This window comes from Asterias rubens, chromosome 9, assembly GCF_902459465.1.
Source record: "Asterias rubens chromosome 9, eAstRub1.3, whole genome shotgun sequence".
Lineage (NCBI taxonomy): Eukaryota > Metazoa > Echinodermata > Asteroidea > Forcipulatida > Asteriidae > Asterias > Asterias rubens.
Genome location: NC_047070.1, coordinates 4,707,766 through 4,734,543, shown reverse-complemented (window position 1 = coordinate 4,734,543; position 26,778 = coordinate 4,707,766). Strand labels below are relative to the sequence as shown.

General features: G+C 38.5%; 1 protein-coding gene and 9 non-coding genes across 10 annotated transcripts; 1 reads left to right on the top strand and 9 right to left on the bottom strand.

The window, feature by feature from the left end:
• Window positions 1-36: 36 nt before the first annotated feature.
• Window positions 37-155, bottom strand: LOC117295187. The gene has a single exon (XR_004519651.1). It is a non-coding gene; the product is annotated as a 5S ribosomal RNA (ribosomal RNA).
• A 921-nt stretch (window positions 156-1,076) lies between these two features.
• Window positions 1,077-1,195, bottom strand: LOC117295189. Its single transcript, XR_004519653.1, has one exon. It is a non-coding gene; the product is annotated as a 5S ribosomal RNA (ribosomal RNA).
• Window positions 1,196-2,114: 919 nt separating this feature from the next.
• On the bottom strand, window positions 2,115-2,233 carry LOC117295186. Its single transcript, XR_004519650.1, has one exon. It is a non-coding gene; the product is annotated as a 5S ribosomal RNA (ribosomal RNA).
• Window positions 2,234-3,155: 922 nt separating this feature from the next.
• On the bottom strand, window positions 3,156-3,274 carry LOC117295206. Its single transcript, XR_004519669.1, has one exon. It is a non-coding gene; the product is annotated as a 5S ribosomal RNA (ribosomal RNA).
• A 922-nt stretch (window positions 3,275-4,196) lies between these two features.
• LOC117295205 lies at window positions 4,197-4,315 on the bottom strand. The gene has a single exon (XR_004519668.1). It is a non-coding gene; the product is annotated as a 5S ribosomal RNA (ribosomal RNA).
• A 1,707-nt stretch (window positions 4,316-6,022) lies between these two features.
• LOC117295190 lies at window positions 6,023-6,141 on the bottom strand. The gene has a single exon (XR_004519654.1). It is a non-coding gene; the product is annotated as a 5S ribosomal RNA (ribosomal RNA).
• A 1,607-nt stretch (window positions 6,142-7,748) lies between these two features.
• LOC117295204 lies at window positions 7,749-7,867 on the bottom strand. The gene has a single exon (XR_004519667.1). It is a non-coding gene; the product is annotated as a 5S ribosomal RNA (ribosomal RNA).
• Window positions 7,868-8,789: 922 nt separating this feature from the next.
• Window positions 8,790-8,908, bottom strand: LOC117295192. The gene has a single exon (XR_004519656.1). It is a non-coding gene; the product is annotated as a 5S ribosomal RNA (ribosomal RNA).
• A 919-nt stretch (window positions 8,909-9,827) lies between these two features.
• Window positions 9,828-9,946, bottom strand: LOC117295185. The gene has a single exon (XR_004519649.1). It is a non-coding gene; the product is annotated as a 5S ribosomal RNA (ribosomal RNA).
• Window positions 9,947-21,053: 11,107 nt separating this feature from the next.
• Window positions 21,054-26,304, top strand: LOC117294554 (insulin-like growth factor-binding protein-related protein 1). Its single transcript, XM_033777012.1, has 2 exons — window positions 21,054-21,958; window positions 24,103-26,304. The coding sequence occupies exons 1-2, from the start codon at window positions 21,442-21,444 to the stop codon at window positions 24,423-24,425; spliced, it is 840 nt and encodes a 279-aa protein (XP_033632903.1). The 5' UTR covers window positions 21,054-21,441; the 3' UTR covers window positions 24,426-26,304.
• Window positions 26,305-26,778: the final 474 nt, after the last annotated feature.

Sequence of the window (26,778 nt, the reverse complement as noted above, 5' to 3'; positions counted from 1 at the left end):
TATATCATTTCTATATTTCGAAAAAAAAAAAGCAAAAGCCTACGGCACCCGGTATTCCCAGGCGGTCTCCCATCCAAGTACTGACCGGGCCCGACGTTGCTTAACTTCGGTGATCGGACGAGAACCGGTGTATTCAACGTAGTATGGCCGTAGGCGGAAGATAGAGTAATCCAACGGTATTTATACAAATCCAATTTGTAAACATGACAAAGCCACTACGCATGCGCCATATGTTAGACTTGCACAGCCTCAACGCCTATACAGTGATTACCAATCTTTAACAGAATTACATTATAAATGTTAAGGCCTACCAATGAAAATAATGTTAAATGTGATAGTTGTGTACAAGCTGAATGCTTTGAAAAATACAATACTTGAAAATGTGACATTATTAACATTACCCCTCGCACTGGTGGTACTACTCAAAATAATAAAAACCGACTTGGTCAAACGAGCAATGGAGAGCAGTTGGTAGAATAAAACATGGTGAGAAACGGCTCACTCTGAAGTAACGTAGTTTTTGCGAAAGTGGTTATTTTTCACTCAAATAATAAAATGGTTCACTCCCTGAAACCTAGAGGCATTGACATTTTCTTGAGAATTAAACATGATAGATGAGTGTCGTGTGCGTACACATGTTAAATCCATGGTAATTCCGATAAAATTTCAGGATGATGTCACGTATCGGTAAAGTGTACATTACAACGTATCACTGCGGGCCCAGTACCGACCCCTGTGGCACCATGGTGGCACAGAGTAGTTCAAAACAACATGGTCTGAAATCGCAGCGCCGGTAAGACATATAAAACACGGTGAGTTATATTGGTAAAGATACGAATTGAGGAAAATAAATAATATTAATCGGGTTTGTGTGTGTGGTTTTTTTTTTCAAAAACATTTTTATATCATTTCTATAATTCGAAAAAAGCAAGTAAAACATAAAAACACGGTGAGTTATATTTGTAAAGATACGAATTGAGGAAAATAAATAATATTAATCGGGTTTTTTCCGTTTTTTTTTTTTTTTCCAAAAACATTTTTATATCATTTCTATATTTCGAAAAAAAAAAAGCAAAAGCCTACGGCACCCGGTATTCCCAGGCGGTCTCCCATCCAAGTACTGACCGGGCCCGACGTTGCTTAACTGCGGTGATCGGACGAGAACCGGTGTATTCAACGTAGTATGGCCGTAGGCGGAAGATAGAGTAATCCAACGGTATTTATACAAATCCAATTTGTAAACATGACAAAGCCACTACGCATGCGCCATATGTTAGACTTGCACAGCCTCAACGCCTATACAGTGATTACCAATCTTTAACAGAATTACATTATAAATGTTAAGGCCTACCAATGAAAATAATGTTAAATGTGATAGTTGTGTACAAGCTGAATGCTTTGAAAAATACAATACTTGAAAATGTGACATTATTAACATTACCCCTCGCACTGGTGGTACTACTCAAAATAATAAAAACCGACTTGGTCAAACGAGCAATGGAGAGCAGTTGGTAGAATAAAACATGGTGAGAAACGGCTTACTCTGAAGTAACGTAGTTTTTGCGAAAGTGGTTATTTTTCACTCAAATAATAAAATGGTTCACTTCCTGAAACCTAGAGGCATTGACATTTTCTTGAGAATTAATATGATAGATGAGTGTCGTGTGCGTACACATGTTAAATCCATGGTAATTCCGATAAAATTTCAGGATGATGTCACGTATCGGTAAAGTGTACATTACAACGTATCACTGCGGGCCCAGTACCGACCCCTGTGGCACCATGGTGGCACAGAGTAGTTCAAAACAACATGGTCTGAAATCGCAGCGCCGGTAAGACATATAAAACACGGTGAGTTATATTGGTAAAGATACGAATTGAGGAAAATAAATAATATTAATCGGGTTTGTGTGTGTGTTTTTTTTTTCAAAAACATTTTTATATCATTTCTATAATTCGAAAAAAGCAAGTAAAACATAAAAACACGGTGAGTTATATTTGTAAAGATACGAATTGAGGAAAATAAATAATATTAATCGGTTTTTTTCCGTTTTTTTTTTCTTTTCCAAAAACATTTTTATATCATTTCTATATTTCGAAAAAAAAAAAGCAAAAGCCTACGGCACCCGGTATTCCCAGGCGGTCTCCCATCCAAGTACTGACCGGGCCCGACGTTGCTTAACTTCGGTGATCGGACGAGAACCGGTGTATTCAACGTAGTATGGCCGTAGGCGGAAGATAGAGTAATCCAACGGTATTTATACAAATCCAATTTGTAAACATGACAAAGCCACTACGCATGCGCCATATGTTAGACTTGCACAGCCTCAACGCCTATACAGTGATTACCAATCTTTAACAGAATTACATTATAAATGTTAAGGCCTACCAATGAAAATAATGTTAAATGTGATAGTTGTGTACAAGCTGAATGCTTTGAAAAATACAATACTTGAAAATGTGACATTATTAACATTACCCCTCGCACTGGTGGTACTACTCAAAATAATAAAAACCGACTTGGTCAAACGAGCAATGGAGAGCAGTTGGTAGAATAAAACATGGTGAGAAACGGCTTACTCTGAAGTAACGTAGTTTTTGCGAAAGTGGTTATTTTTCACTCAAATAATAAAATGGTTCACTTCCTGAAACCTAGAGGCATTGACATTTTCTTGAGAATTAAACATGATAGATGAGTGTCGTGTGCGTACACATGTTAAAGCCATGGTAATTCAGATAAAATTTCAGGATGATGTCACGTATCGGTAAAGTGTACATTACAACGTATCACTGCGGGCCCAGTACCGACCCCTGTGGCACCATGGTGGCACAGAGTAGTTCAAAACAACATGGTCTGAAATCGCAGCGCCGGTAAGACATATAAAACACGGTGAGTTATATTGGTAAAGATACGAATTGAGGAAAATAAATAATATTAATCCGGTTTTGTGTGTGTGTTTTTTTTTTCAAAAACATTTTTATATCATTTCTATAATTCGAAAAAAGCAAGTAAAACATAAAAACACGGTGAGTTATATTTGTAAAGATACGAATTGAGGAAAATAAATAATATTAATCGGGTTTTTTTCCGTTTTTTTTTTTTTTTCCAAAAACATTTTTATATCATTTCTATATTTCGAAAAAAAAAAAGCAAAAGCCTACGGCACCCGGTATTCCCAGGCGGTCTCCCATCCAAGTACTGACCGGGCCCGACGTTGCTTAACTTCGGTGATCGGACGAGAACCGGTGTATTCAACGTAGTATGGCCGTAGGCGGAAGATAGAGTAATCCAACGGTATTTATACAAATCCAATTTGTAAACATGACAAAGCCACTACGCATGCGCCATATGTTAGACTTGCACAGCCTCAACGCCTATACAGTGATTACCAATCTTTAACAGAATTACATTATAAATGTTAAGGCCTACCAATGAAAATAATGTTAAATGTGATAGTTGTGTACAAGCTGAATGCTTTGAAAAATACAATACTTGAAAATGTGACATTATTAACATTACCCCTCGCACTGGTGGTACTACTCAAAATAATAAAAACCGACTTGGTCAAACGAGCAATGGAGAGAAGTTGGTAGAATAAAACATGGTGAGAAACGGCTCACTCTGAAGTAACGTAGTTTTTGCGAAAGTGGTTATTTTTCACTCAAATAATAAAATGGTTCACTCGCTGAAACCTAGAGGCATTGACATTTTCTTGAGAATTAAACATGATAGATGAGTGTCGTGTGCGTACACATGTTAAATCCATGGTAATTCCGATAAAATTTCAGGATGATGTCACGTATCGGTAAAGTGTACATTACAACGTATCACTGCGGGCCCAGTACCGACCCCTGTGGCACCATGGTGGCACAGAGTAGTTCAAAACAACATGGTCTGAAATCGCAGCGCCGGTAAGACATATAAAACACGGTGAGTTATATTGGTAAAGATACGAATTGAGGAAAATAAATAATATTAATCGGGTTTGTGTGTGTGGTTTTTTTTTTCAAAAACATTTTTATATCATTTCTATAATTCGAAAAAAGCAAGTAAAACATAAAAACACGGTGAGTTATATTTGTAAAGATACGAATTGAGGAAAATAAATAATATTAATCGGGTTTTTTCCGTTTTTTTTTTTTTTTTCCAAAAACATTTTTATATCATTTCTATATTTCGAAAAAAAAAAAGCAAAAGCCTACGGCACCCGGTATTCCCAGGCGGTCTCCCATCCAAGTACTGACCGGGCCCGACGTTGCTTAACTTCGGTGATCGGACGAGAACCGGTGTATTCAACGTAGTATGGCCGTAGGCGGAAGATAGAGTAATCCAACGGTATTTATACAAATCCAATTTGTAAACATGACAAAGCCACTACGCATGCGCCATATGTTAGACTTGCACAGCCTCAACGCCTATACAGTGATTACCAATCTTTAACAGAATTACATTATAAATGTTAAGGCCTACCAATGAAAATAATGTTAAATGTGATAGTTGTGTACAAGCTGAATGCTTTGAAAAATACAATACTTGAAAATGTGACATTATTAACATTACCCCTCGCACTGGTGGTACTACTCAAAATAATAAAAACCGACTTGGTCAAACGAGCAATGGAGAGCAGTTGGTAGAATAAAATATGGTGAGAAACGGCTTACTCTGAAGTAACGTAGTTTTTGCGAAAGTGGTTATTTTTCACTCAAATAATAAAATGGTTCACTTCCTGAAACCTAGAGGCATTGACATTTTCTTGAGAATTAAACATGATAGATGAGTGTCGTGTGCGTACACATGTTAAAGCCATGGTAATTCAGATAAAATTTCAGGATGATGTCACGTATCGGTAAAGTGTACATTACAACGTATCACTGCGGGCCCAGTACCGACCCCTGTGGCACCATGGTGGCACAGAGTAGTTCAAAACAACATGGTCTGAAATCGCAGCGCCGGTAAGACATATAAAACACGGTGAGTTATATTGGTAAAGATACGAATTGAGGAAAATAAATAATATTAATCCGGTTTTGTGTGTGTGGTTTTTTTTTCAAAAACATTTTATATATCATGTCTTATGCGACAAACAACTACCAATTTCCCTGAAAAAAAGAATGTTTGACCTATGTGTACTCCCAACAATAACATATGGATGCCAAACATGGTCAACTACCAAACAGATAAACAAGAAATTAGCTACCACGCAGAGAGCAATGGAAAGAAGGATGCTAGGGATTAAACTGAAAGACCGGATACCCAACCAAGCAATTAGGGATATAACAAAAGTCAAAGACATTATCCAATATGTCAGCACAATGAAATGGAAGTGGGCAGGCCATGTGTCAAGAATGACAGATAACAGATGGACCATAAGAACCACAGAATGGCAACCCCGAGTAGGAAAAAGATCCAGGGGCAGACCGAAGAAAAGATGGAGAGAAACGGCTTACTCTGAAGTAACGTAGTTTTTGCGAAAGTGGTTATTTTTCACTCAAATAATAAAATGGTTCACTTCCTGAAACCTAGAGGCATTGACATTTTCTTGAGAATTAAACATGATAGATGAGTGTCGTGTGCGTACACATGTTAAAGCCATGGTAATTCAGATAAAATTTCAGGATGATGTCACGTATCGGTAAAGTGTACATTACAACGTATCACTGCGGGCCCAGTACCGACCCCTGTGGCACCATGGTGGCACAGAGTAGTTCAAAACAACATGGTCTGAAATCGCAGCGCCGGTAAGACATATAAAACACGGTGAGTTATATTGGTAAAGATACGAATTGAGGAAAATAAATAATATTAATCCGGTTTTGTGTGTGTGGTTTTTTTTTCAAAAACATTTTTATATCATTTCTATAATTCGAAAAAAGCAAGTAAAACATAAAAACACGGTGAGTTATATTGGTAAAGATACGAATTGAGGAAAATAAATAATATTAATCGGGTTTTTTCCGTTTTTTTTTTTTTTTCCAAAAACATTTTTATATCATTTCTATATTTCGAAAAAAAAAAAGCAAAAGCCTACGGCACCCGGTATTCCCAGGCGGTCTCCCATCCAAGTACTGACCGGGCCCGATGTTGCTTAACTGCGGTGATCGGACGAGAACCGGTGTATTCAACGTAGTATGGCCGTAGGCGGAAGATAGAGTAATCCAACGGTATTTATACAAAGGAAAGACAAAATATATGACCAACATCGACTCCCAAAGTCTTGTCAGAATCGATAACGACATTATAGAGAAAGTGCATGAATACAAGTATCTTGGCCAAACATTAAAAATGCAAGACACAACCAAAGAAGAAGTATCCATAAGAATCAAATCAGGATGGGGTCTCTTTGGAAGATACAAAGAAATCTTATGCGACAAACAACTACCAATTTCCCTGAAAAAAAGAATGTTTGACCTATGTGTACTCCCAACAATAACATATGGATGCCAAACATGGTCAACTACCAAACAGATAAACAAGAAATTAGCTACCACGCAGAGAGCAATGGAAAGAAGGATGCTAGGGATTAAACTGAAAGACCGGATACCCAACCAAGCAATTAGGGATATAACAAAAGTCAAAGACATTATCCAATATGTCAGCACAATGAAATGGAAGTGGGCAGGCCATGTGTCAAGAATGACAGATAACAGATGGACCATAAGAACCACAGAATGGCAACCCCGAGTAGGAAAAAGATCCAGGGGCAGACCGAAGAAAAGATGGAGGGATGACATAACAAAGTTGGTGGGGGGGACCTGGACAAGGATAGCAAAGGAACGGCATACCTGGAAAGATCTGACAGAGGGCTACATCCTGCAGTGGATGGACAATGCCTAGATGTATGTAGATGTAGATTTATACAAATCCAATTTGTAAACATGACAAAGCCACTACGCATGCGCCATATGTTAGACTTGCACAGCCTCAACGCCTATACAGTGATTACCAATCTTTAACAGAATTACATTATAAATGTTAAGGCCTACCAATGAAAATAATGTTAAATGTGATAGTTGTGTACAAGCTGAATGCTTTGAAAAATACAATACTTGAAAATGTGACATTATTAACATTACCCCTCGCACTGGTGGTACTACTCAAAATAATAAAAACCGACTTGGTCAAACGAGCAATGGAGAGCAGTTGGTAGAATAAAACATGGTGAGAAACGGCTCACTCTGAAGTAACGTAGTTTTTGCGAAAGTGGTTATTTTTCACTCAAATAATAAAATGGTTCACTTCCTGAAACCTAGAGGCATTGACATTTTCTTGAGAATTAATATGATAGATGAGTGTCGTGTGCGTACACATGTTAAATCCATGGTAATTCCGATAAAATTTCAGGATGATGTCACGTATCGGTAAAGTGTACATTACAACGTATCACTGCGGGCCCAGTACCGACCCCTGTGGCACCATGGTGGCACAGAGTAGTTCAAAACAACATGGTCTGAAATCGCAGCGCCGGTAAGACATATAAAACACGGTGAGTTATATTGGTAAAGATACGAATTGAGGAAAATAAATAATATTAATCGGGTTTGTGTGTGTGTTTTTTTTTTCAAAAACATTTTTATATCATTTCTATAATTCGAAAAAAGCAAGTAAAACATAAAAACACGGTGAGTTATATTTGTAAAGATACGAATTGAGGAAAATAAATAATATTAATCGGTTTTTTTCCGTTTTTTTTTTCTTTTCCAAAAACATTTTTATATCATTTCTATATTTCGAAAAAAAAAAAAGCAAAAGCCTACGGCACCCGGTATTCCCAGGCGGTCTCCCATCCAAGTACTGACCGGGCCCGACGTTGCTTAACTTCGGTGATCGGACGAGAACCGGTGTATTCAACGTAGTATGGCCGTAGGCGGAAGATAGAGTAATCCAACGGTATTTATACAAATCCAATTTGTAAACATGACAAAGCCACTACGCATGCGCCATATGTTAGACTTGCACAGCCTCAACGCCTATACAGTGATTACCAATCTTTAACAGAATTACATTATAAATGTTAAGGCCTACCAATGAAAATAATGTTAAATGTGATAGTTGTGTACAAGCTGAATGCTTTGAAAAATACAATACTTGAAAATGTGACATTATTAACATTACCCCTCGCACTGGTGGTACTACTCAAAATAATAAAAACCGACTTGGTCAAACGAGCAATGGAGAGCAGTTGGTAGAATAAAATATGGTGAGAAACGGCTTACTCTGAAGTAACGTAGTTTTTGCGAAAGTGGTTATTTTTCACTCAAATAATAAAATGGTTCACTTCCTGAAACCTAGAGGCATTGACATTTTCTTGAGAATTAAACATGATAGATGAGTGTCGTGTGCGTACACATGTTAAAGCCATGGTAATTCAGATAAAATTTCAGGATGATGTCACGTATCGGTAAAGTGTACATTACAACGTATCACTGCGGGCCCAGTACCGACCCCTGTGGCACCATGGTGGCACAGAGTAGTTCAAAACAACATGGTCTGAAATCGCAGCGCCGGTAAGACATATAAAACACGGTGAGTTATATTGGTAAAGATACGAATTGAGGAAAATAAATAATATTAATCCGGTTTTGTGTGTGTGTTTTTTTTTTCAAAAACATTTTTATATCATTTCTATAATTCGAAAAAAGCAAGTAAAACATAAAAACACGGTGAGTTATATTTGTAAAGATACGAATTGAGGAAAATAAATAATATTAATCGGGTTTTTTCCGTTTTTTTTTTTTTTTTCCAAAAACATTTTTATATCATTTCTATATTTCGAAAAAAAAAAAGCAAAAGCCTACGGCACCCGGTATTCCCAGGCGGTCTCCCATCCAAGTACTGACCGGGCCCGACGTTGCTTAACTTCGGTGATCGGACGAGAACCGGTGTATTCAACGTAGTATGGCCGTAGGCGGAAGATAGAGTAATCCAACGGTATTTATACAAATCCAATTTGTAAACATGACAAAGCCACTACGCATGCGCCATATGTTAGACTTGCACAGCCTCAACGCCTATACAGTGATTACCAATCTTTAACAGAATTACATTATAAATGTTAAGGCCTACCAATGAAAATAATGTTAAATGTGATAGTTGTGTACAAGCTGAATGCTTTGAAAAATACAATACTTGAAAATGTGACATTATTAACATTACCCCTCGCACTGGTGGTACTACTCAAAATAATAAAAACCGACTTGGTCAAACGAGCAATGGAGAGAAGTTGGTAGAATAAAACATGGTGAGAAACGGCTCACTCTGAAGTAACGTAGTTTTTGCGAAAGTGGTTATTTTTCACTCAAATAATAAAATGGTTCACTTCCTGAAACCTAGAGGCATTGACATTTTCTTGAGAATTAAACATGATAGATGAGTGTCGTGTGCGTACACATGTTAAATCCATGGTAATTCAGATAAAATTTCAGGATGATGTCACGTATCGGTAAAGTGTACATTACAACGTATCACTGCGGGCCCAGTACCGACCCCTGTGGCACCATGGTGGCACAGAGTAGTTCAAAACAACATGGTCTGAAATCGCAGCGCCGGTAAGACATATAAAACACGGTGAGTTATATTGGTAAAGATACGAATTGAGGAAAATAAATAATATTAATCGGGTTTGTGTGTGTGTTTTTTTTTTCAAAAACATTTTTATATCATTTCTATAATTCGAAAAAAACAAGTAAAACATAAAAACACGGTGAGTTATATTTGTAAAGATACGAATTGAGGAAAATAAATAATATTAATCGGGTTTTTTCCGTTTTTTTTTTCTTTTCCAAAAACATTTTTATATCATTTCTATATTTCGAAAAAAAAAAGCAAAAGCCTACGGCACCCGGTATTCCCAGGCGGTCTCCCATCCAAGTACTGACCGGGCCCGACGTTGCTTAACTTCGGTGATCGGACGAGAACCGGTGTATTCAACGTAGTATGGCCGTAGGCGGTAGATAGAGTAATCCAACGGTATTTATACAAATCCAATTTGTAAACATGACAAAGCCACTACGCATGCGCCATATGTTAGACTTGCACAGCCTCAACGCCTATACTGTGATTACCAATCTTTAACAGAATTACATTATAAATGTTAAGGCCTACCAATGAAAATAATGTTAAATGTGATAGTTGTGTACAAGCTGAATGCTTTGAAAAATACAATACTTGAAAATGTGACATTATTAACATTACCCCTCGCACTGGTGGTACTACTCAAAATAATAAAAACCGACTTGGTCAAACGAGCAATGGAGAGCAGTTGGTAGAATAAAACATGGTGAGAAACGGCTCACTCTGAAGTAACGTAGTTTTTGCGAAAGTGGTTATTTTTCACTCAAATAATAAAATGGTTCACTTCCTGAAACCTAGAGGCATTGACATTTTCTTGAGAATTAAACATGATAGATGAGTGGTTTTGGTATTGTCATCAGCTCTCCATGAAGTAAATTTGTATGATCGTTTAACAATGGAGTAACTACCAAAACAACCCCTGCCTAAATGTATTTATGTATAGATTATTGGTTGCCGTTTCCAGCTCAATGGTAGACTTGTGGATACGCAGTTAAATGTCTAGCTCAGTGACAATCAAGTTGAAAAGTAAACACAATGAACAGTCAAGTTGCCATGAGGCAGTATACTCCAACAATCAACAACAACAATAAGTTGGCGCGCTTGATTTGTTACGATCTGTCATGATTCGATCAAGCGGAAATATTTAAATTCAGATAAGCGAGTGAACGTGTTCAGCATTAAATATTAGCTGAAAGAGTCCCGAAGGTCACACGGTATGCCTAAAGGCACTTTAATGTGTAATGCAGGCACCCCACGCGGTGTGACTAGTCTCTGTTCGAGACGTTTCCCGTACAGCGCGGCAGACAACTTGGCCGAGCTGCGCGTGAAAGGTAAACGAGAAACGTCTTGCACCAAGACTAGGTGGTGACCGAGCGCAGACTGTATACGGGTGCAACAATGTGTACGCTTGCTTGGCAACGTGTACCCCGTCCTGTCCCATTGAGTAAAAAGTGTGAATTGAAAATTCGGGACTCGGAACACTGCTACATGTACAGCTTTAATATCAGCTTACCTCTAAAGACGTCTCGTCCTTGACAGAAACGGATCATCTTCAAACTATCATTCTATCCCAGGATTAGGAACTTCAGAGATTATGATATTTTCTTATGTGACTTTATCAATTGCATGCTCGGGATACATCTTATTATTGTTGTGGACTCGGAAATGACGGGTTGATTTCAAGTGGGCTACTTTGACTTTGTGAAAAGCTGAGGACGTCGTGACCGCTATGGGATCGGACGTGGATTTGGTTCAGCACATGCTGAAAATAGCGTGAGTATTATAAATTATACCATTTTGACAAACCTTTTAAAGTTGCAGCATGTACACTCTCCTCGGAGTAGGTCCCAAAAGCACACCCTGCCTATCCTCACATGCATAGATGTAGATCGAATTTGATATAGTGGCAGGCTATATTATGGCATACAAGTTACAGCTCTACACTCAGTCATAGCTGACGATCTATTTGGGTTTTGTTTAGCAAAACATTCTTGCCAAGTGAATTTTGTAAGGGTTAAACCATAAACGGTCAGCAAGGACTAGTGTCGAAAACAAGCAGACCATCCAGCCTCAAGTAAGCGCCTTTAGGTTTAGGAGGGGGTTGGCTCTAAATTATTAGTAGGGTTGGCTGGTGGTGTATGTTATTGACGTTTCGACCATTCCTTAACGCTACGCATACACGTGTGACGTCCCTGCTCTTTCGAAAATGGTATAGGAAATATCACCAGTTATATCCCGTTTCACAAACTGCAAAAAAAGTGTGTGTTAAAATACACCCATTGTCTGCTACCACAACAAACTAATGTACATGGGTGCTATTTCAACCATAACACACTGTGTTAATTCTGATCTCTCTTTGGGAAGTGGGTACGGCAATTTGGGTACGAAGTGACTTGGGTACGAAGTGATGACCCGATGACGACATCGAACACCCAGGGTGCGTCAATTTATTTAAGTGCTCTGTTTTTGCAGTGTGGGTCATACGGTCATACCATGTGCACAAAAACGTCCAAATAAAATGACTTGAAGTATTAAGAAGAGCACAGGTAACTTTCGAACGAACTAACTTTTAAATTGTAAATAAATAATAACTATCGGAAAAAAATTGTCCACATATTATAGTACCCATCCCATGTTAGTTCATTATCAAAAAAAAACCCAGTTTGTTATTATTCATGAATACTGACAAAAAGTGGTACTGACGGCTATGTTAAGAAAGTGAAATGTGGCATAGTGATTAAAAATAATTATGTATTACAGTAATATCAGTTAAATATAAGTAATATTAGTTAAGTATATGGAGCATCTTTCTCTCTTATCCACGGACTGACAATGGAGAAAGAAAAAATATACCAAGAAGGGGGATGGTTAGTAGACCATTATGCTTAATTAAGACATCTTCGGACTAATGGTGCTTTCAACCCACCAAAGAGAACTAACTTTATAGTAGAGGTTGTGAGTACAGCAAATGACATGGTATTATCAAGGACCTCACTTGGCGTTGTACCATCACACCATGATACCACAGAGGCTGCTGAACTTTGAAGAGGTTTCTGAGAATGAAAGTCGATAATGAATTGATTTTTGAGGCATGTGCTAAGGTCGGCTAACTGAATATCCAACAAGCATCTGTCCAAGTCGGATTATGATAAATGAATCGTGTCTCAGTGTTGGGTGATTAATTTTAAACAATGTCTGATGCGTGGTGCTGTTGTTGTGGTTACTAACTGCTGATGGTGTCAAGAAACACCAACATAATATCGACTGCCATCACCTTGCCGTTTGTCCTCAAATCACACTATGGATGATCACACAGAAACGCCATGGCTTTATTGGGAAATGATGTGATGGAGATTTCATGAATGCATTTTAAAAGTTCTGCTTTTAAAGATATTCACTCGATATTGTGTGAGTATACTCCATAGTGATATGAAGATGACGGCGATGATAATAATAATTATACGTGAATTAAAACTTTGCTTTTGAAAATCATAACTTGGCCCGAAGGTACGAAGTGTCCAGGGTACGAAGTGGCAAAGGTACGACGTGTCCTAAATCTCTTGGCTTACAGTAAAACAATGTATAATAGTTTTTGAAATACAATACAACCTTCTCCAATAATGTGGGTGAGTTGTCTTGATTTTTTTTAAATGAAACTTCAATTAAGTGTTTCGTATAATACGTCAACACTTTTATGGTTGAGTAAGTGCAATTTATTGTTTGATCCAGGCTGGAAGGCCATACTTCACGGAGGCGATTGCCTCTGTGCCCCCTGGTCATTGCCTTGGTGCCCTATATAAGCTTGAAGTGCTCCAGTATAAATTTATAATTTCCTCATAAAATAGGGTGCCCTTTACCGAGGAGAAAATGCCTTGGTGCCTTTGCCCTGTAAAAATGAGGGAACGGGCCCACAACCTGTATAGTAGGCCTACTCAACAACCTGCAGCAAGCCGGAAGCGCTACTGCAGTTGAATGGACAAAACTAGTAAATAGTTAACAAGTAATTGATTTTCCAATCAAACACTTTAATTCTTTGTATTGATCGTCCTTTATATTTAATGCCAACCGGCGGGACAATTTTCCTTTGTATGACAAACTTCGTTCAGCAGGTGACACAGCTGGCCCAATTTTTACAAATCCCTGGAGTTATGTAGTAAAAAGGAAAAACAGCCAGCCTCCCGAGATAAAATGTATTTAGTTCTTGTTATGATTGATAATATTATCTGCAGATCAGAACATGGAGCTTTTTTTGGTATAAACTAAAGAGTTGAATCCAACACTTGCATGAGTTCGGTGAGTATCTACACTTTGAAAGTGTTGAATCCAGCGTTTTTATTCTTAATCCAGCATTTTAAAGTATTTGGTCAACAATTTAAGTGTAAATTTAACGTTTAAAAAGCTGAGATCCAACAATTCAAAGTTAAACACTTAAATTGTTGAATTAACCCTTTTAATTTGCGTTGTGTCAAAAATTTTAAATGCTAGATTTAACAAACAAAACGCTGGATCCAACACTTTCAAAATGTAGTCACTCACCGAACTCATGCAAGTGTTGGATTCAACTCTTTAGTTTTGAGAGTGCAGCTCTACAACCAGAAGAGAAAATAACTTTAAGAAGAAGTAAAAATGTCTTGATGATTAGATGTGCAAAAAATGTCTTTATAGAAAGTCTTTATGCTAACAATTATCTATTGAGTAATTTAATTACCACTAGTACCTAGTGCCTTTAAATAGCAGTTCCATAATATCAATACTGTGTTCAGATATCATAAAACAATAATAATTATTAGAAAGAGAGCGCCACATGTAGTTTATGTGGACTTTATGACCATTGTAATGCACTTCAGCCCGGCATGTTATCAATCTATCACAGTTTAAAAGGTCGTCGTATTTTACCTGAATGTTGTGTACCATGGATTGTTTGACTTAAATCTCGAGACTCGGGAGGCCCGTTATAAAGTATAAACGCAATATATCGGTTGCTAGGTGCCCTCTCTGTGCAGACTCTACCAATTGACATATAACGTGTATCGGTCAGGACTTTGTTGTTTATTGTCATGGTAACAGAATGACAGTAGCTGATAACAAATTGTTAACAACTATCGGCTCTGTGGTGCTGTTTTACAATCATCAGAGCTCTACCAATATGAAATGATACTTGTCCATGTTTTTGAAAGTCAACCGGCAAACAATAGATGCACTTTTTAAATACACTTGTAAATAAAACACGGTCGAGTTTCTGCAATAAGTTGACGAGTTTTTAATCGTGTGTGTCCCTTCAAAGGCGTCAACCCCACACGTATACAAAAGGATAACCCAATCTTTTATAACATACTTTAAGTTCGAAAAGCTGACCCAATGACGAGGTTGATACCATTTTTTGTGTAAAATATTTCCCTCTGAAATGAAGTCATATTCGAGAAAACAGATCTCGGTTGTTACAAAGTTAGTCAGGTTAAGTTTAGGACAATGTGCTTATTGTGTGCATGTTAGGACAATGTAGTTATTGTGTGCATGGTTTTCACTATTTTTTCCTTACTCAAAAAAATGGATTGAGCCCAATGTTCAGTTTGTTATTTTCATGTGATGATCATATCAGCACACCAAACATGCACACAGTCTGCATTGGTTAGCTCTCCAATCATGTAATGCCTTTTCGTTCATTGCATGTATTTCATACTTTTTTTAGATGGTTCAATTCTTTTGAAATGGCGGAATCGCCTTTACACTGAAGGACAGAGATCTTTCTAAATATTCCCAGTACTATTTATTTGTTTAGCCTAAATCTAAAAATAAGTTTGGCTTTTTGTAAAGAGAGAGATAGAGGAGTGCTTGAAATCGTGAAGGAGGTACATACCAGTGAATTTGTTTGCTGAACGCCAGTGTTTGCTTCATTGGGTGCGTTCGTTTAGCTTCCCCGGGTCGACCCCGGTGTGTGGCGGTTTGGCTCCTGAATTGGAACGAGGTACGGAGTATCTCGTGAGAAGGTAGGAAGTGTCTCGTAAGAAGGTACGAAGTGTCTCGTAAGAAGGTACGAAGAGTCTCGTAAAAAGGAACGAAGTATCACACAAATACCGAGCTCTGAACATCGAACATCGTGCTTTATGTTTAAGAAAACAGCAAACTACAGAAGCCATATTGCCGTTTGATACGGCGTGCATCTCAAACAAAGCTTATAGACAAGTAGCCCACAGGTGCCACTTTCTATTGTAACCCCCTAATGTTGTTCACGACTTAGCCACCCTCACCAATAACCATAACAATGGTCTAATCCATCAGTCCACATAGAATTCCCTACTGGTACATTTCTAAGGGTTACCATTATAGAAGTGGGTCCTTTCTCTATGGGTTTACAGTGCTTTGCATTGTGTGCAAGTTATTCTTCTCGAGTCCTATACTTTGCCAACATGTTGGTCCTATCTGTAGGTCTCGAGGAGGCTTAATGGTTGTTTGTATATTACCTTCTACCTCCATGGTTACATTAATTAGAGGTAAATTGCTTCGATAGATGGCGCATAAACTGAAGAATGTCACTGTTTTTATTCATACTTCCAGCAATTTTTGAGCATTTAATTGCTTCGCTCGCTAAAGGTGAAACCCTCAATGAACGTGTGACTCAAACAACCGAAAACAACACTCACCGATCGGGAGCTTGCGTCTTCTAGGCACAAATTACACATTAGGGTATTATTTGTTGAACCCCTGGAGCTTTTATTCGAGTCTAGATTCTGAAGGTCCTGATTTTCGCCTTTTGTTCGAGTTGTGAGGATCGATTTCTGTGTTGACATACTTCTAAGAACGCTGGGTTAAGTAAAACGACAGACAACACAGGGTCCTTGGCAAATATTTACACCTATACATTATATCTCTGTTTTTCTTACGGGATTTGCGCTATGTTAGGTCCTTATAAATATATGGCTTCCCTATGAAAACAGAACTCTGGGTTGACAGCTCTCAGTTTTGGTCATTGCACTGTGTTAACACCGCCCTCTTTCGACAGTTGCGGATTTTTTAAAAACAAACCACGAATGGTTTAATACTCGACAATCGATACCAATGGATTATGTTTGGTAACGTATAATTCGTTGAACCATGGAGGAATAAACCATGGAGCGTGGTTGAACATAGCGCGTCTGTAAAGAAACTGCGCAATTTTCTGCTAAAAGTCAAGTTGACTGTTAACAATGTACCCCACAAAAGATCTTTAAAGAATGGAGATTTATAGACTAGTTGACAAAGTTCAAATTGTGTTTTGGTTTCTTGATGTACATTAGGCCTATTTTGTGTACATCCCCATTGCATGCCATCTTTTATAACCCCGCTATGTCATCGTTTTTCATCAATCACAAACGGTTATGGAGCCTTTTCCAAACATCGGGTTATAACGGCTCCGGTTTTTCCGACCTACATTTGATGTTGTTACACACCAACTTGCAAATAAAAACTCGTGCTCCAAAACTGATGACGGAGCCCGCTGCACAAGCCGAGGTTCGGAAAGGACCAAAGGTTCCAAACGCACTTTCTGGAACAATTTGTTCTTAACGGAACGTGAAATCGGGTCAAACCAAAAGGGCTCTGTCATCGACCTAGTTTTCAAGAGGGGAAGAAGGTCAATATACGAGTTTATATAAGGTACAAGCCTCGCCAGCCGTGTAATGAGGTTTTCGGGTTCATTTGAACTATATGACATAGAATGTTTGTAGCTTTATATTCCCCACTCTGCGAAAATTAGTCTGATGTTGCCCAATGCATGGACAATATGGAAAGTATAAAAACAAAATGTTTTTTTCCCCCAATTTTTGTATTTAATTTATTTTCAAGATCTTTACTTGCATGGTTAACCTTTAGAACACTTATTTTTAGGCATAAAGCTATGAATACAACAATTTTGTGGTCATACATATGTCTTATTTGTATCCTTTTGCGCGAAATGGTAGTTTAAAACATAACTATAAATACTTGTAATTCGTTTTTCACCAAAATTGGTGTAGTGGCTTATTTCAAACAGGAGTAACTCAGCAATGCGATACTTCCCAAAAGCTTAGACATATACCAAATTACTGCTGCTGGTGTGTTCTGTCCAGCCATGTATATAACTCAGTTCTTGAAATTGTCAACATCTTACTCATTTTCACATCAGAGTGGAATACTATCATACAATTACTTGGACCACGTCACGGTCATGTTTCAATAAAAAAAAAGAACAAAGATATTGACAAAATAGGGACACCGCCAACATAGGGCTATATATAGCTCAGTTGGATGGTGGTTAGAGCGCCGGCACGGTAATCCGGTGGTCGTTGGTTCGAATCCCGCTCTATTCATGTCAATTATTTGTTCAACCCTCAAAATCGAGAATAAAAAAAACACCTATAAACTTTATACATAGTTTTAGAGAAAGATCCAATTTCACGCCCCAAAATTTGAGTCTGCCTTTCTCAAATCTCATGCATCTGAGAAAGCACACATTCAAGGCAACAGGGGTGTTTTTTCTTTCGGCATTGTCTACCAACTTCGGATGACCAATTTGAGCCACGGCATTTTCAAAGTTAGTTATTTTAGACATAATGTTGGAATAAACCAAGTGAGAATACTGGACTTCGACAGTTACCATAAACAAAGAGCAAGGAATCCATATGTAAACCCTGCTGCATTTTACTAAATTGGCCTACATTAGGTAACTAACCCGTTAAGTCCACAACCAGGCAAATACACAGGGTGACTGACTTGAAATCAAGTCAACTCAATGGATATAATGTTTATTTTTCGACCAAGTATTTCCTGATGTGGTATTGTCAAACAATAAATCAAGGGAAGTATGTTCCAAATCACTTCCAATAAAACGATACACAGTCACTGAGAACAATGTACTATTAGACCTTCAACTTAAGGTCACGTAATTTCCATAAAATATCCTTTGTAGATCAAGTTAATGGCCATGGGATGAATCCCATCTCAATATGAATGAAGATGGACATGTATGTATTAGATAGTTTACCTGTACAAATTTCAGCTTTACTATAGCCGTCACGCGTTTTGATGGAAAAAAGAACACCACAGATCCATGGAAATGGAAATGTTAGCAATGTATTACATACAAAATAATGTTTGTTTCACTGAGACGAAAATTGCTTCAGAGAGATTTTGTTACTCATTTCTCAAAAACTACAAAATGTGTCACGGAAAATATTGTTTGGCTCGTATTTGTGATTTGAAATGTGAAACTTTTGATGTTTATGTTTTAGGGCAATCAAAAGACCACTCCAATGTTTGCTTTAATAGGTCCATGGAGGTAGAATCAAGTTCTCAATCCTGCCAACCAAGGTCGTAAATTTCATCGAGGTTGAGGAATGTTTCGCTAGCGTCAATTGTCACGTGGAGCCCACAATCCCTACAAAAATGTTTGTATTATTTAAAGATACTGGACACTATTGGTAATCACTCAAAATAATTGTCCATAACCACCCCAACTCATTTAGAGATAGTCATTACATGGTGTTACCGCAAACTCTTCTATATCTTATTTCCACCATGCAAAGTTTCAAATCCTACTTAAAATAATTGTTAGCATGAATAACTTACTCGGTAACGAACAATGGAGAGGTGTTGATAGTACATGTATAAAACCTTGTGAGAAACGGCTCCCTCTAGTTTTTGAGAAAGAGGTTCTCACTAAAATGCTAAAAGACTTCAGGCCTGAAGCCTTTTATTAGGCATCTGAAAGCACACACATTGTTGCTCAACTAGGGTGTTTCTTTCATTATTCCCTTGCAACTTCGACGAGCAATTCAGGCAAAATTATCACAGATTTGTTATTTTATGCATTTGATTGGATACACCAGGTGGAAAAATACGTCTTTGACAATATTTAGGTGTCCAGTGCCTTTAAACTGCATAAACGTTGTTGACATTGATCTGTGTATAGTCGAAAGTCAAGTCTGTTTCTGAGGTTTTTCGATTGATGACTATTATTTTGTTTTTTTCTCGCACTCTCTCCTTGGTTTCGAGTCGAGGGGTTTGGAACGACCTCTGCAGGATCGACCTGTACTGGATCGACCCCGCAGGCGAAGTCTGTGGCGAAACATGTCAGAGTCACCGCAGAGGTTGTGTAATTGTGAAGTTTCTCCAAACTTCCAAATAACAATTAGTTTTGTTTTTTTAAATGTACAATATTAAACATTTTATATGGTTAAACATGTTGAGTACAGTTGCAATTCAGTTTTTATGATGTGATGACTATTGCAACCCTTAATCTATGAACAGGATTTGTAGCTAGAGCCGACAAAAATACTCATGGCCAGTGTTCATTGTTTTGTGTTAGCAACCATCATATGAAATGACAAACCTGTGAAATGTTGGGCTTAATCTGTGAATCAGAAGAAATAAAAGTGAAAAAACATGTACAATACTATATGAAGACAATCGGTTCGTTATTTTATCGATCAAAACAAAGAATATTTACGAAATTGGATATCGAAATGGCCAAGACAGCAGATTGACTGAAGGGTTTGGGTACAGTTTTACCAAAGGCGGGCTGTATTAACCTTTATCGTGGTGCTGCCATCTTGCTTTTCTTCTGTTCAACCCAATGATACCGAACCGAGGCTGGGAGAAACTTGAAAGATAGTCTGGTTCCTTTTCATAGAGTTAGAATGGTAAGTGTCACTGTTACTGTTGTATGCAGGGTACCTTACCAGCGGGACGGATGTGTGCCCCCCTCACAGTGCCGTACACAAAGCAAGAGAGGTGTGGTTGGGTCATGGAGGTAGAATTAGATTAGATCCTTTCTCTATGGGTTTAGGTGCATGTGTAGCATAAAGTGCACACCGAGTGTTACGAAGTGTGGACTTGAGAACAAAGGCCTGAGGTCCACATTTATATGTAGGGACTTGGAACACTATGTGGACTTACCCACGTCCATACATTGTGTCATTTACAATGTTGAAGAGATGTCCACAGAGTGAAAAGGAACCTTACAAAAAGAATCGGTCTTAGCAGAATAAAATCAAATTTGCCTGAAGTGTACTGAACAAATAACTGAAATAAAAAGAAACCCATAACAGTTCATAAACTCTCACAAGAACACATCGATGGAACAGGTGACAACAAAAAAATCCACCAAAGATTTATTAGCCTTAGACCGTTGACGAAAACCAGAAAGGCATTTAACATTGCCAGTGGATTTTGCCACACTTAAATCGACTTCCGTCACCTGTAACTTTTGGACAATGGCGAGACCAGCTCTGAAAAGTTGTGCTGATTTTATTTTGTATCTAGGAGTGCATGAAACACCTTCACCACTTACGAAATTATTGATAAGTCATCGAAATATCGTTGCCGCTCGCACAGCATCTGAAATCTGGTTCCTCGCGGTCGGAACCACACACTGCTGTGTGACGGGACACGGGACATTGTTTCTCGCTGATGTGAACCAGTGGTTATTATTAATGTTGATTAGACCAATATAGATGGTTGGTTATGATAGGCCAGTCAGCCGGGACCCCTGTGGTGCGTAAAAACCATCTTTCGTGGGTTTAGTATTTCATCTGTTGGCATTCTTGTACTCTGTTTAAAAGGACGGAGGGCATAGTCGGTTCACTGCTGGGTGTAGAGGCCTCCTTGATAACTAACGCCTTGATGTTGAACTTGAGAAGTTCAAACTCAAAACGGTGACTCTTGAATTATTTGGTTCAATAGAAAGGTTTTGACTTCAACTGTTGTTCGTGCAACGGGGCGTTTACCAACTTTCTGTATATAGATGAACCTCGCTGGGAAGTAAGTCCATCTCATACACCGGACTGATAAAAAAGTTCATCAGTATCTTTCTCCATCGACTATTTTCGCACCAGTTTCTATAATAGCTGTACACAATGGGATACGTAATATGGTGTGTATCGGTTTGTGTCTTGCTTGTGTTGCTTCAAGACACTTCTTTCGCCCAAGATGCTAACGAAAGTTTGAAGTTTGACGACAAGGCATCTGTCGGGGTTAATAAAGAGGAGTGTAGCTGCGAGGGTGTCGTATGTGAGCCCCTCATCACCAAAGATAAATGTCCTCACGGGCTGGTCCCGGACACCAGGGAGCCGTGCCAGTGCTGCAACCGTTGCGGCAACGGGGAGTACGAGTTCTGCGACCAGGCCAATCTCACCGCCAAGGAACTCACCGACAAGAAACACAACTTCGGACTTTGCGGACGGGGGATGGAGTGCCGCGCCAACTATGACGTCCACCCCGGGGCGGACCCCGAGACGGTTTGCTTCTGTGTGAACAAGAAGCTGGCTTGCGGGTCGGATGGAGTTACCTATGAAACGGCGTGCTTGCTGGAGAAGATAGCTTTTGAGTCTGGAAGTGGTGTTATCAAGGAGAGACACGGGAGATGCAAAGGAGGTTAGTTATTTTTTTTGTTTGCCCATTACATATAAATGTAAGAAAACAAATAACAAAAACAAACAACGACAACAAAAGAAAACAACAACAGATACAACAAACTTACACAAACAACAACAACAAAGATATCAGTGTCAAAGACAACACCAGCAAAACAAAAACATCCACAACAAAAGACAACGCCGCAACAACAGACAGAACAAAAAACTTAAAGCAATTATAAACGACAAATAAGGATGACTAAAGACAACAAACACCATCAATAATAAAAGACAATGAATTGAAAAACAACAACAAAAGACAACAAAAAAGTATCTCTCAAGAGTTTCAAGATTGGAATTCTACACACAAAAACGATGTGAACTCATTCTTTCTTAAAATTGTAACTCCCTCCCCAACTAAATTTTAATACAGAACAAGGTTTTATCAGGGTTCTATGGACGTATTGGGCATCCGCTATTAAAATGTAATTTCACGACAAACAAGTGGAAATTGACGACAACAATCCGCATTCAGTAATAATTAATCATGACAGCTGGGAGTGTTGCCAGGCAGAGGGGCTTATGGCTTTCCAATCCTTTGGAATGTTCGGCGTATGCCATTATGTTAAAGGCACTGCAGGACACTGTTGGTAACTACACAAAATAATTCTTAGCATAGAAACTTATTTTGTAAAAAGCAAATGAGAGAAACGGCTCCTTTATAAAGAAATATGTAAATACTTAAAGACTTCAGACCGGAAGCCTTTTATTTATCAGGCATCTTAAAGCACAGAAATTTGTGCAACAAGGTTGTTTTTTGTTTCATTATTCTCTTGCAACTTCGATTACCAATTTTTTTAGTCAAAATTTTCAAAGATTTAGTTCATCATGGAGGAAGGGATTTCCTTCCTCAAGCATGGTTATATTAAACATTATGTTGGGATACACCGAGTGAGAATACTGGTCTTTGACAATAACACCAAACGTGTCCAGTGCCTTTAATTCTCGAGTCGAAGTCAAACTACCTATAAATCAACAATTAAAACACTTGGAAGAAGTCCTTGAATCGACGACGCCTTGTATATGAATTCCGGGCCAAAATTTTTGCGCCAGGAATTTTTTCCAAAGTACAGAAAAACAAAAACCACTGTCTCATGCTCACGAGTTCCAGTATGGGGAACATATTGGGTAGGCCTAGTACTCAGGATCATCAAGAATGAGTAATGAATCTCACCGGGTGAAATATGTACAAGTGGACCTCCCACCCGTCGACTGACTGGCCCCGTTATTCACGGTATAGAATCCGAGACATCAATAAAATATCGATATCAAACCAGGGTCAATTTTGGTATCAAGCTTTGTACCGCAGTGTGAAAAGCACATGTTGCTAAAGTTTCACCAAACTATGCAGAGTAATTACTGCATGTAAGCATAATTGTTTGTGGCAGCTTTCCCGTGAGTTCAAGGTGATCTGAACAAGACGGGAATAACTTTTTGCTGATCCAGTAAGGTCAGTTTTCTCAACAGTGGCATTGGGTCGGATCAAAATTTTGGTCAAGATTTGATACTTCACAGGGGCCTTGCAGAGAACAATGATATTGCTAGGAGATGTGTTCAGTTCTGGCTGAAGCACGACATCTATGTGTGGACACGATTAGAATAAAAAGGGGCAAATTTAAGGAATGCAGTCATTGCCTTTTCATGCCCATCAATGAAAGTGTTCTAGTATTACATTAGTAGATTATTTTCCGTTTGTCGTTGAGGGTAAACTTTAGCAATGCAAACCTGCCCTTGCAGGAACTATATACATATCAGGAAATGTGGTGTGGGGGGGGGGGGGGGGTTTCGTCCATCTCCATGATACCTTCTCGGGAGTATCACCATCTTGGGGGTATCTCCATGACACCTTCTTCGGGAAATCACAGTGATACATTCTTTGTGGTATATCCCAATGGATTGATACCTTCTTGATGTCATCTCCATGATAATTTCTGTGTGGGTATCGCAATGATACCTTCTTGGGGTATCTATCTGGGATATATTATTATCTTTATTTCTTGGGGTTTCTTTATGATATCTTATTTGGGGATCTTTGAGTAGGGCAGTAATATTCTCAGACTTTCGTTAATATATGAATGAATTATCATTTTCCTCTCTGTTTAGCTCCCGTGGTGGCCACCGAACCCGATGACGTCACCAATTCAACCGTGGGCAACGTCTACCTCCAGTGCGAGATCTTAGGCAACCCCGTCCCCAGGGTCGAGTGGCGTAAAATAGGACCCGACGGCCACCCTGGTGAGTACATCCCCCAGGGTAGCGGGGATAGGTACACCGTGCAGACCAGGGGCGGACCGGAAGAGTACGAGGTGACGGGTTGGCTGCAGATCACGAGGTTGGAGGTTGACGACGCGGGGGAGTACGAGTGCGTAGGGATCAACAAGTTTGGAGAGGCGTCAGGGAGGGGCAGTATATTCGTGGAGGAATAGAAGAGACTGACTTGCCCCTTCAGGGGTGCCCCCGGTGCCCATAGCTACAGCAATATAATCTATAGTTTTTGTACTTTTTTAATAAGAGACACCAAGCAAATAAAGGAACTGAACAGTTTACGTTCAGTCAGTACAAAATAAAAATCTTAAAATTAAATGAACTCAACCAAAGTTGAAAAGTCGTTATATAAAAGTGAACATTAAGTACTAACACTAATTAAATTTGTTCAAGATAATTAACATCACGAAGTTGTCACTGGTAGCCTAATCAGTAAAATAAACTAGTTTGGGGCGAACAAAGAAAAAATGACTAGAATAGGTTTTGAACCTGCTACCTCTGGGTTTATGTTCCCGAGATATCAGCCCATTGACGGCAGCCCACAGTCATGTATACTGTCGTAAAGACAGAGGGATCAACCCCACTACAAACCTTGGAAGATGCAACCTCTTTCTATAAAATAAATATCAACTCATCAACCAGGGGCAACTGACATCAAAATGTTCACAGAAGTATAGGGCCTACTTATAATATCTGAGTGGATGGAATTGTTGATTTATTTCACGATGACATTGGACTTTGTTTGAACATGCTTTTGCCATCGAAGGAAAAATGTTTGGAAACAATTTCCACATTCAATTGTTAATTTGAATAAAAAGCACGGGGCGGAAATCAAACATTCTACGCGAAGGTCGTTCAAATGTTGTTTCCAACCCTGACATGGTTTTGCCCTGCAATTATTAAAGGTACGTTCTCTTTGGGTTTTCCCGTAAGAATTTGGCCAAGCTATTTCCTTTATAACCTTTGATGATTTGGTCTCGAACTTGTGCATAAATAATGGGTTGCTCAAACAATTGACTTGCAGCCCATGTGCACCCTCAACTGTATAGACCATTATAATGCTGCTATTATTGGTCATGTTTCTTGGACCCAGTAACAGCAATGTATGCTAATATTCATTTTACAAAAAGGAACCAGACTGTTTCTCCTTCCATCCTCGGAAAATCAAGATGGCCGCACCACGTTAAAGGTATAGGCCTATTGCTTGCGGGTCAATTTAAGCCCTCGGGTGAATAACAATGTATGGAAAGCGCGGGACAAAAATTGGGGAATTATGACGAGAACGTACATTGATTGGTTCGCCCTACACTTAAGCGTGTCCATATAAACTACGCGGGGAAAACGAAACAAGAGCGTTTTAATAAATATATCTAGAGAAAAACCGAAACAAAATTCTGTTGCTTTGGTCTGTTTCTTGAATGCGTCATTTACCATCAAATAACAATCTTGCTTTGTATGTTGAGATTGAGTAATATTGATAAAGTGTTGTTGATTGTGTAACTTCGTGCCATGCCCCTGCCTCCATTGGGAAAATACTTCGTTGGCAAAAAGCCTCGGCTTGGGTCATAACTTATTTTGCCCTTTTCTCTGCGAGAAGGTCTATTAATTACGTAAACGTAAAATGTGCCCGGCACATTTTTATTTTGAAACGTGTCCCCTGTTAGTTGTGGTCAAATCAACATTCCTGAGTGAATTCCTTGTATTAATATAACTTTTGTAAATCATTTTTTTTTTTTTTTAAGAGTTGAAGTGTGGACCTTTGGGAGTTAGAGGCGATAGTTTAGGGTCAAGTGTGTTCAAAGAATATACATGCAAGACCATGACCGTTGTCAGAAACACGCTTTTGTCTTTCCAGCTCAAATAAACAAATCAATTTTTTCGGCAGAAATATTTGACAAATATATACATGCTAAAGAGCAACAATGAGTATAGAACGAAATGAGTAAATAGATGCACGGACACTGCTTGGTCAAGTTGCCCTGCATTAGTAAGTTTCATCATCATCATTTAAAGACAAAAAAGGACACTATATATTGGTAATTGTAAAAGACTAGTGTTCACAGGTCTCAACATGCATAAAATAACAAACCTGTGCAAATTTGAGCTCAATCGGTCGTTGAAGTTGCGAGATATTAATGAAAGGAAAAAAAAAACACCTTTGTCGCACCATGGTCACACGAAGTTGCGTCCTTTCAGATGCTTGATTTCGAGACCTCAAATTCCAAATCTGAGGTCTCGAAATCAAATTCGTGGAAAATTATTTCTTTCTCGAAAACTACATATAAACTTCAGAGGGAGCTGTTTCTCACAATGTTTTATACTATCAGCAGCTCTCCATTGCTCGTTACCAAGTAAGTTTTTATGCTATACATGTAATTATTTTGAGTCATTACCAATAGTGTCACTGCCTTTAAAAACGAATTTTCCCGGCGACCAAGGGTCGAATTACAGAAAAAAATACAGCTACTACACAATCTAAAAAGAAGACAAAATAATAATATATCCTCACAGAAT

What these genes read in the sequence shown, in the direction of transcription:
- LOC117294554 (XM_033777012.1), top strand. Translation starts at nt 21,442, where the DNA reads ATGGGATACGTAATATGGTGTGTATCGGTTTGTGTCTTGCTTGTGTTG. An exon ending in ACACGGGAGATGCAAAGGAG is followed by an intron (nt 21,959 to 24,102) that starts GTTAGTTATTTT and finishes CTCTCTGTTTAG; the next exon opens with CTCCCGTGGTGGCCACCGAA.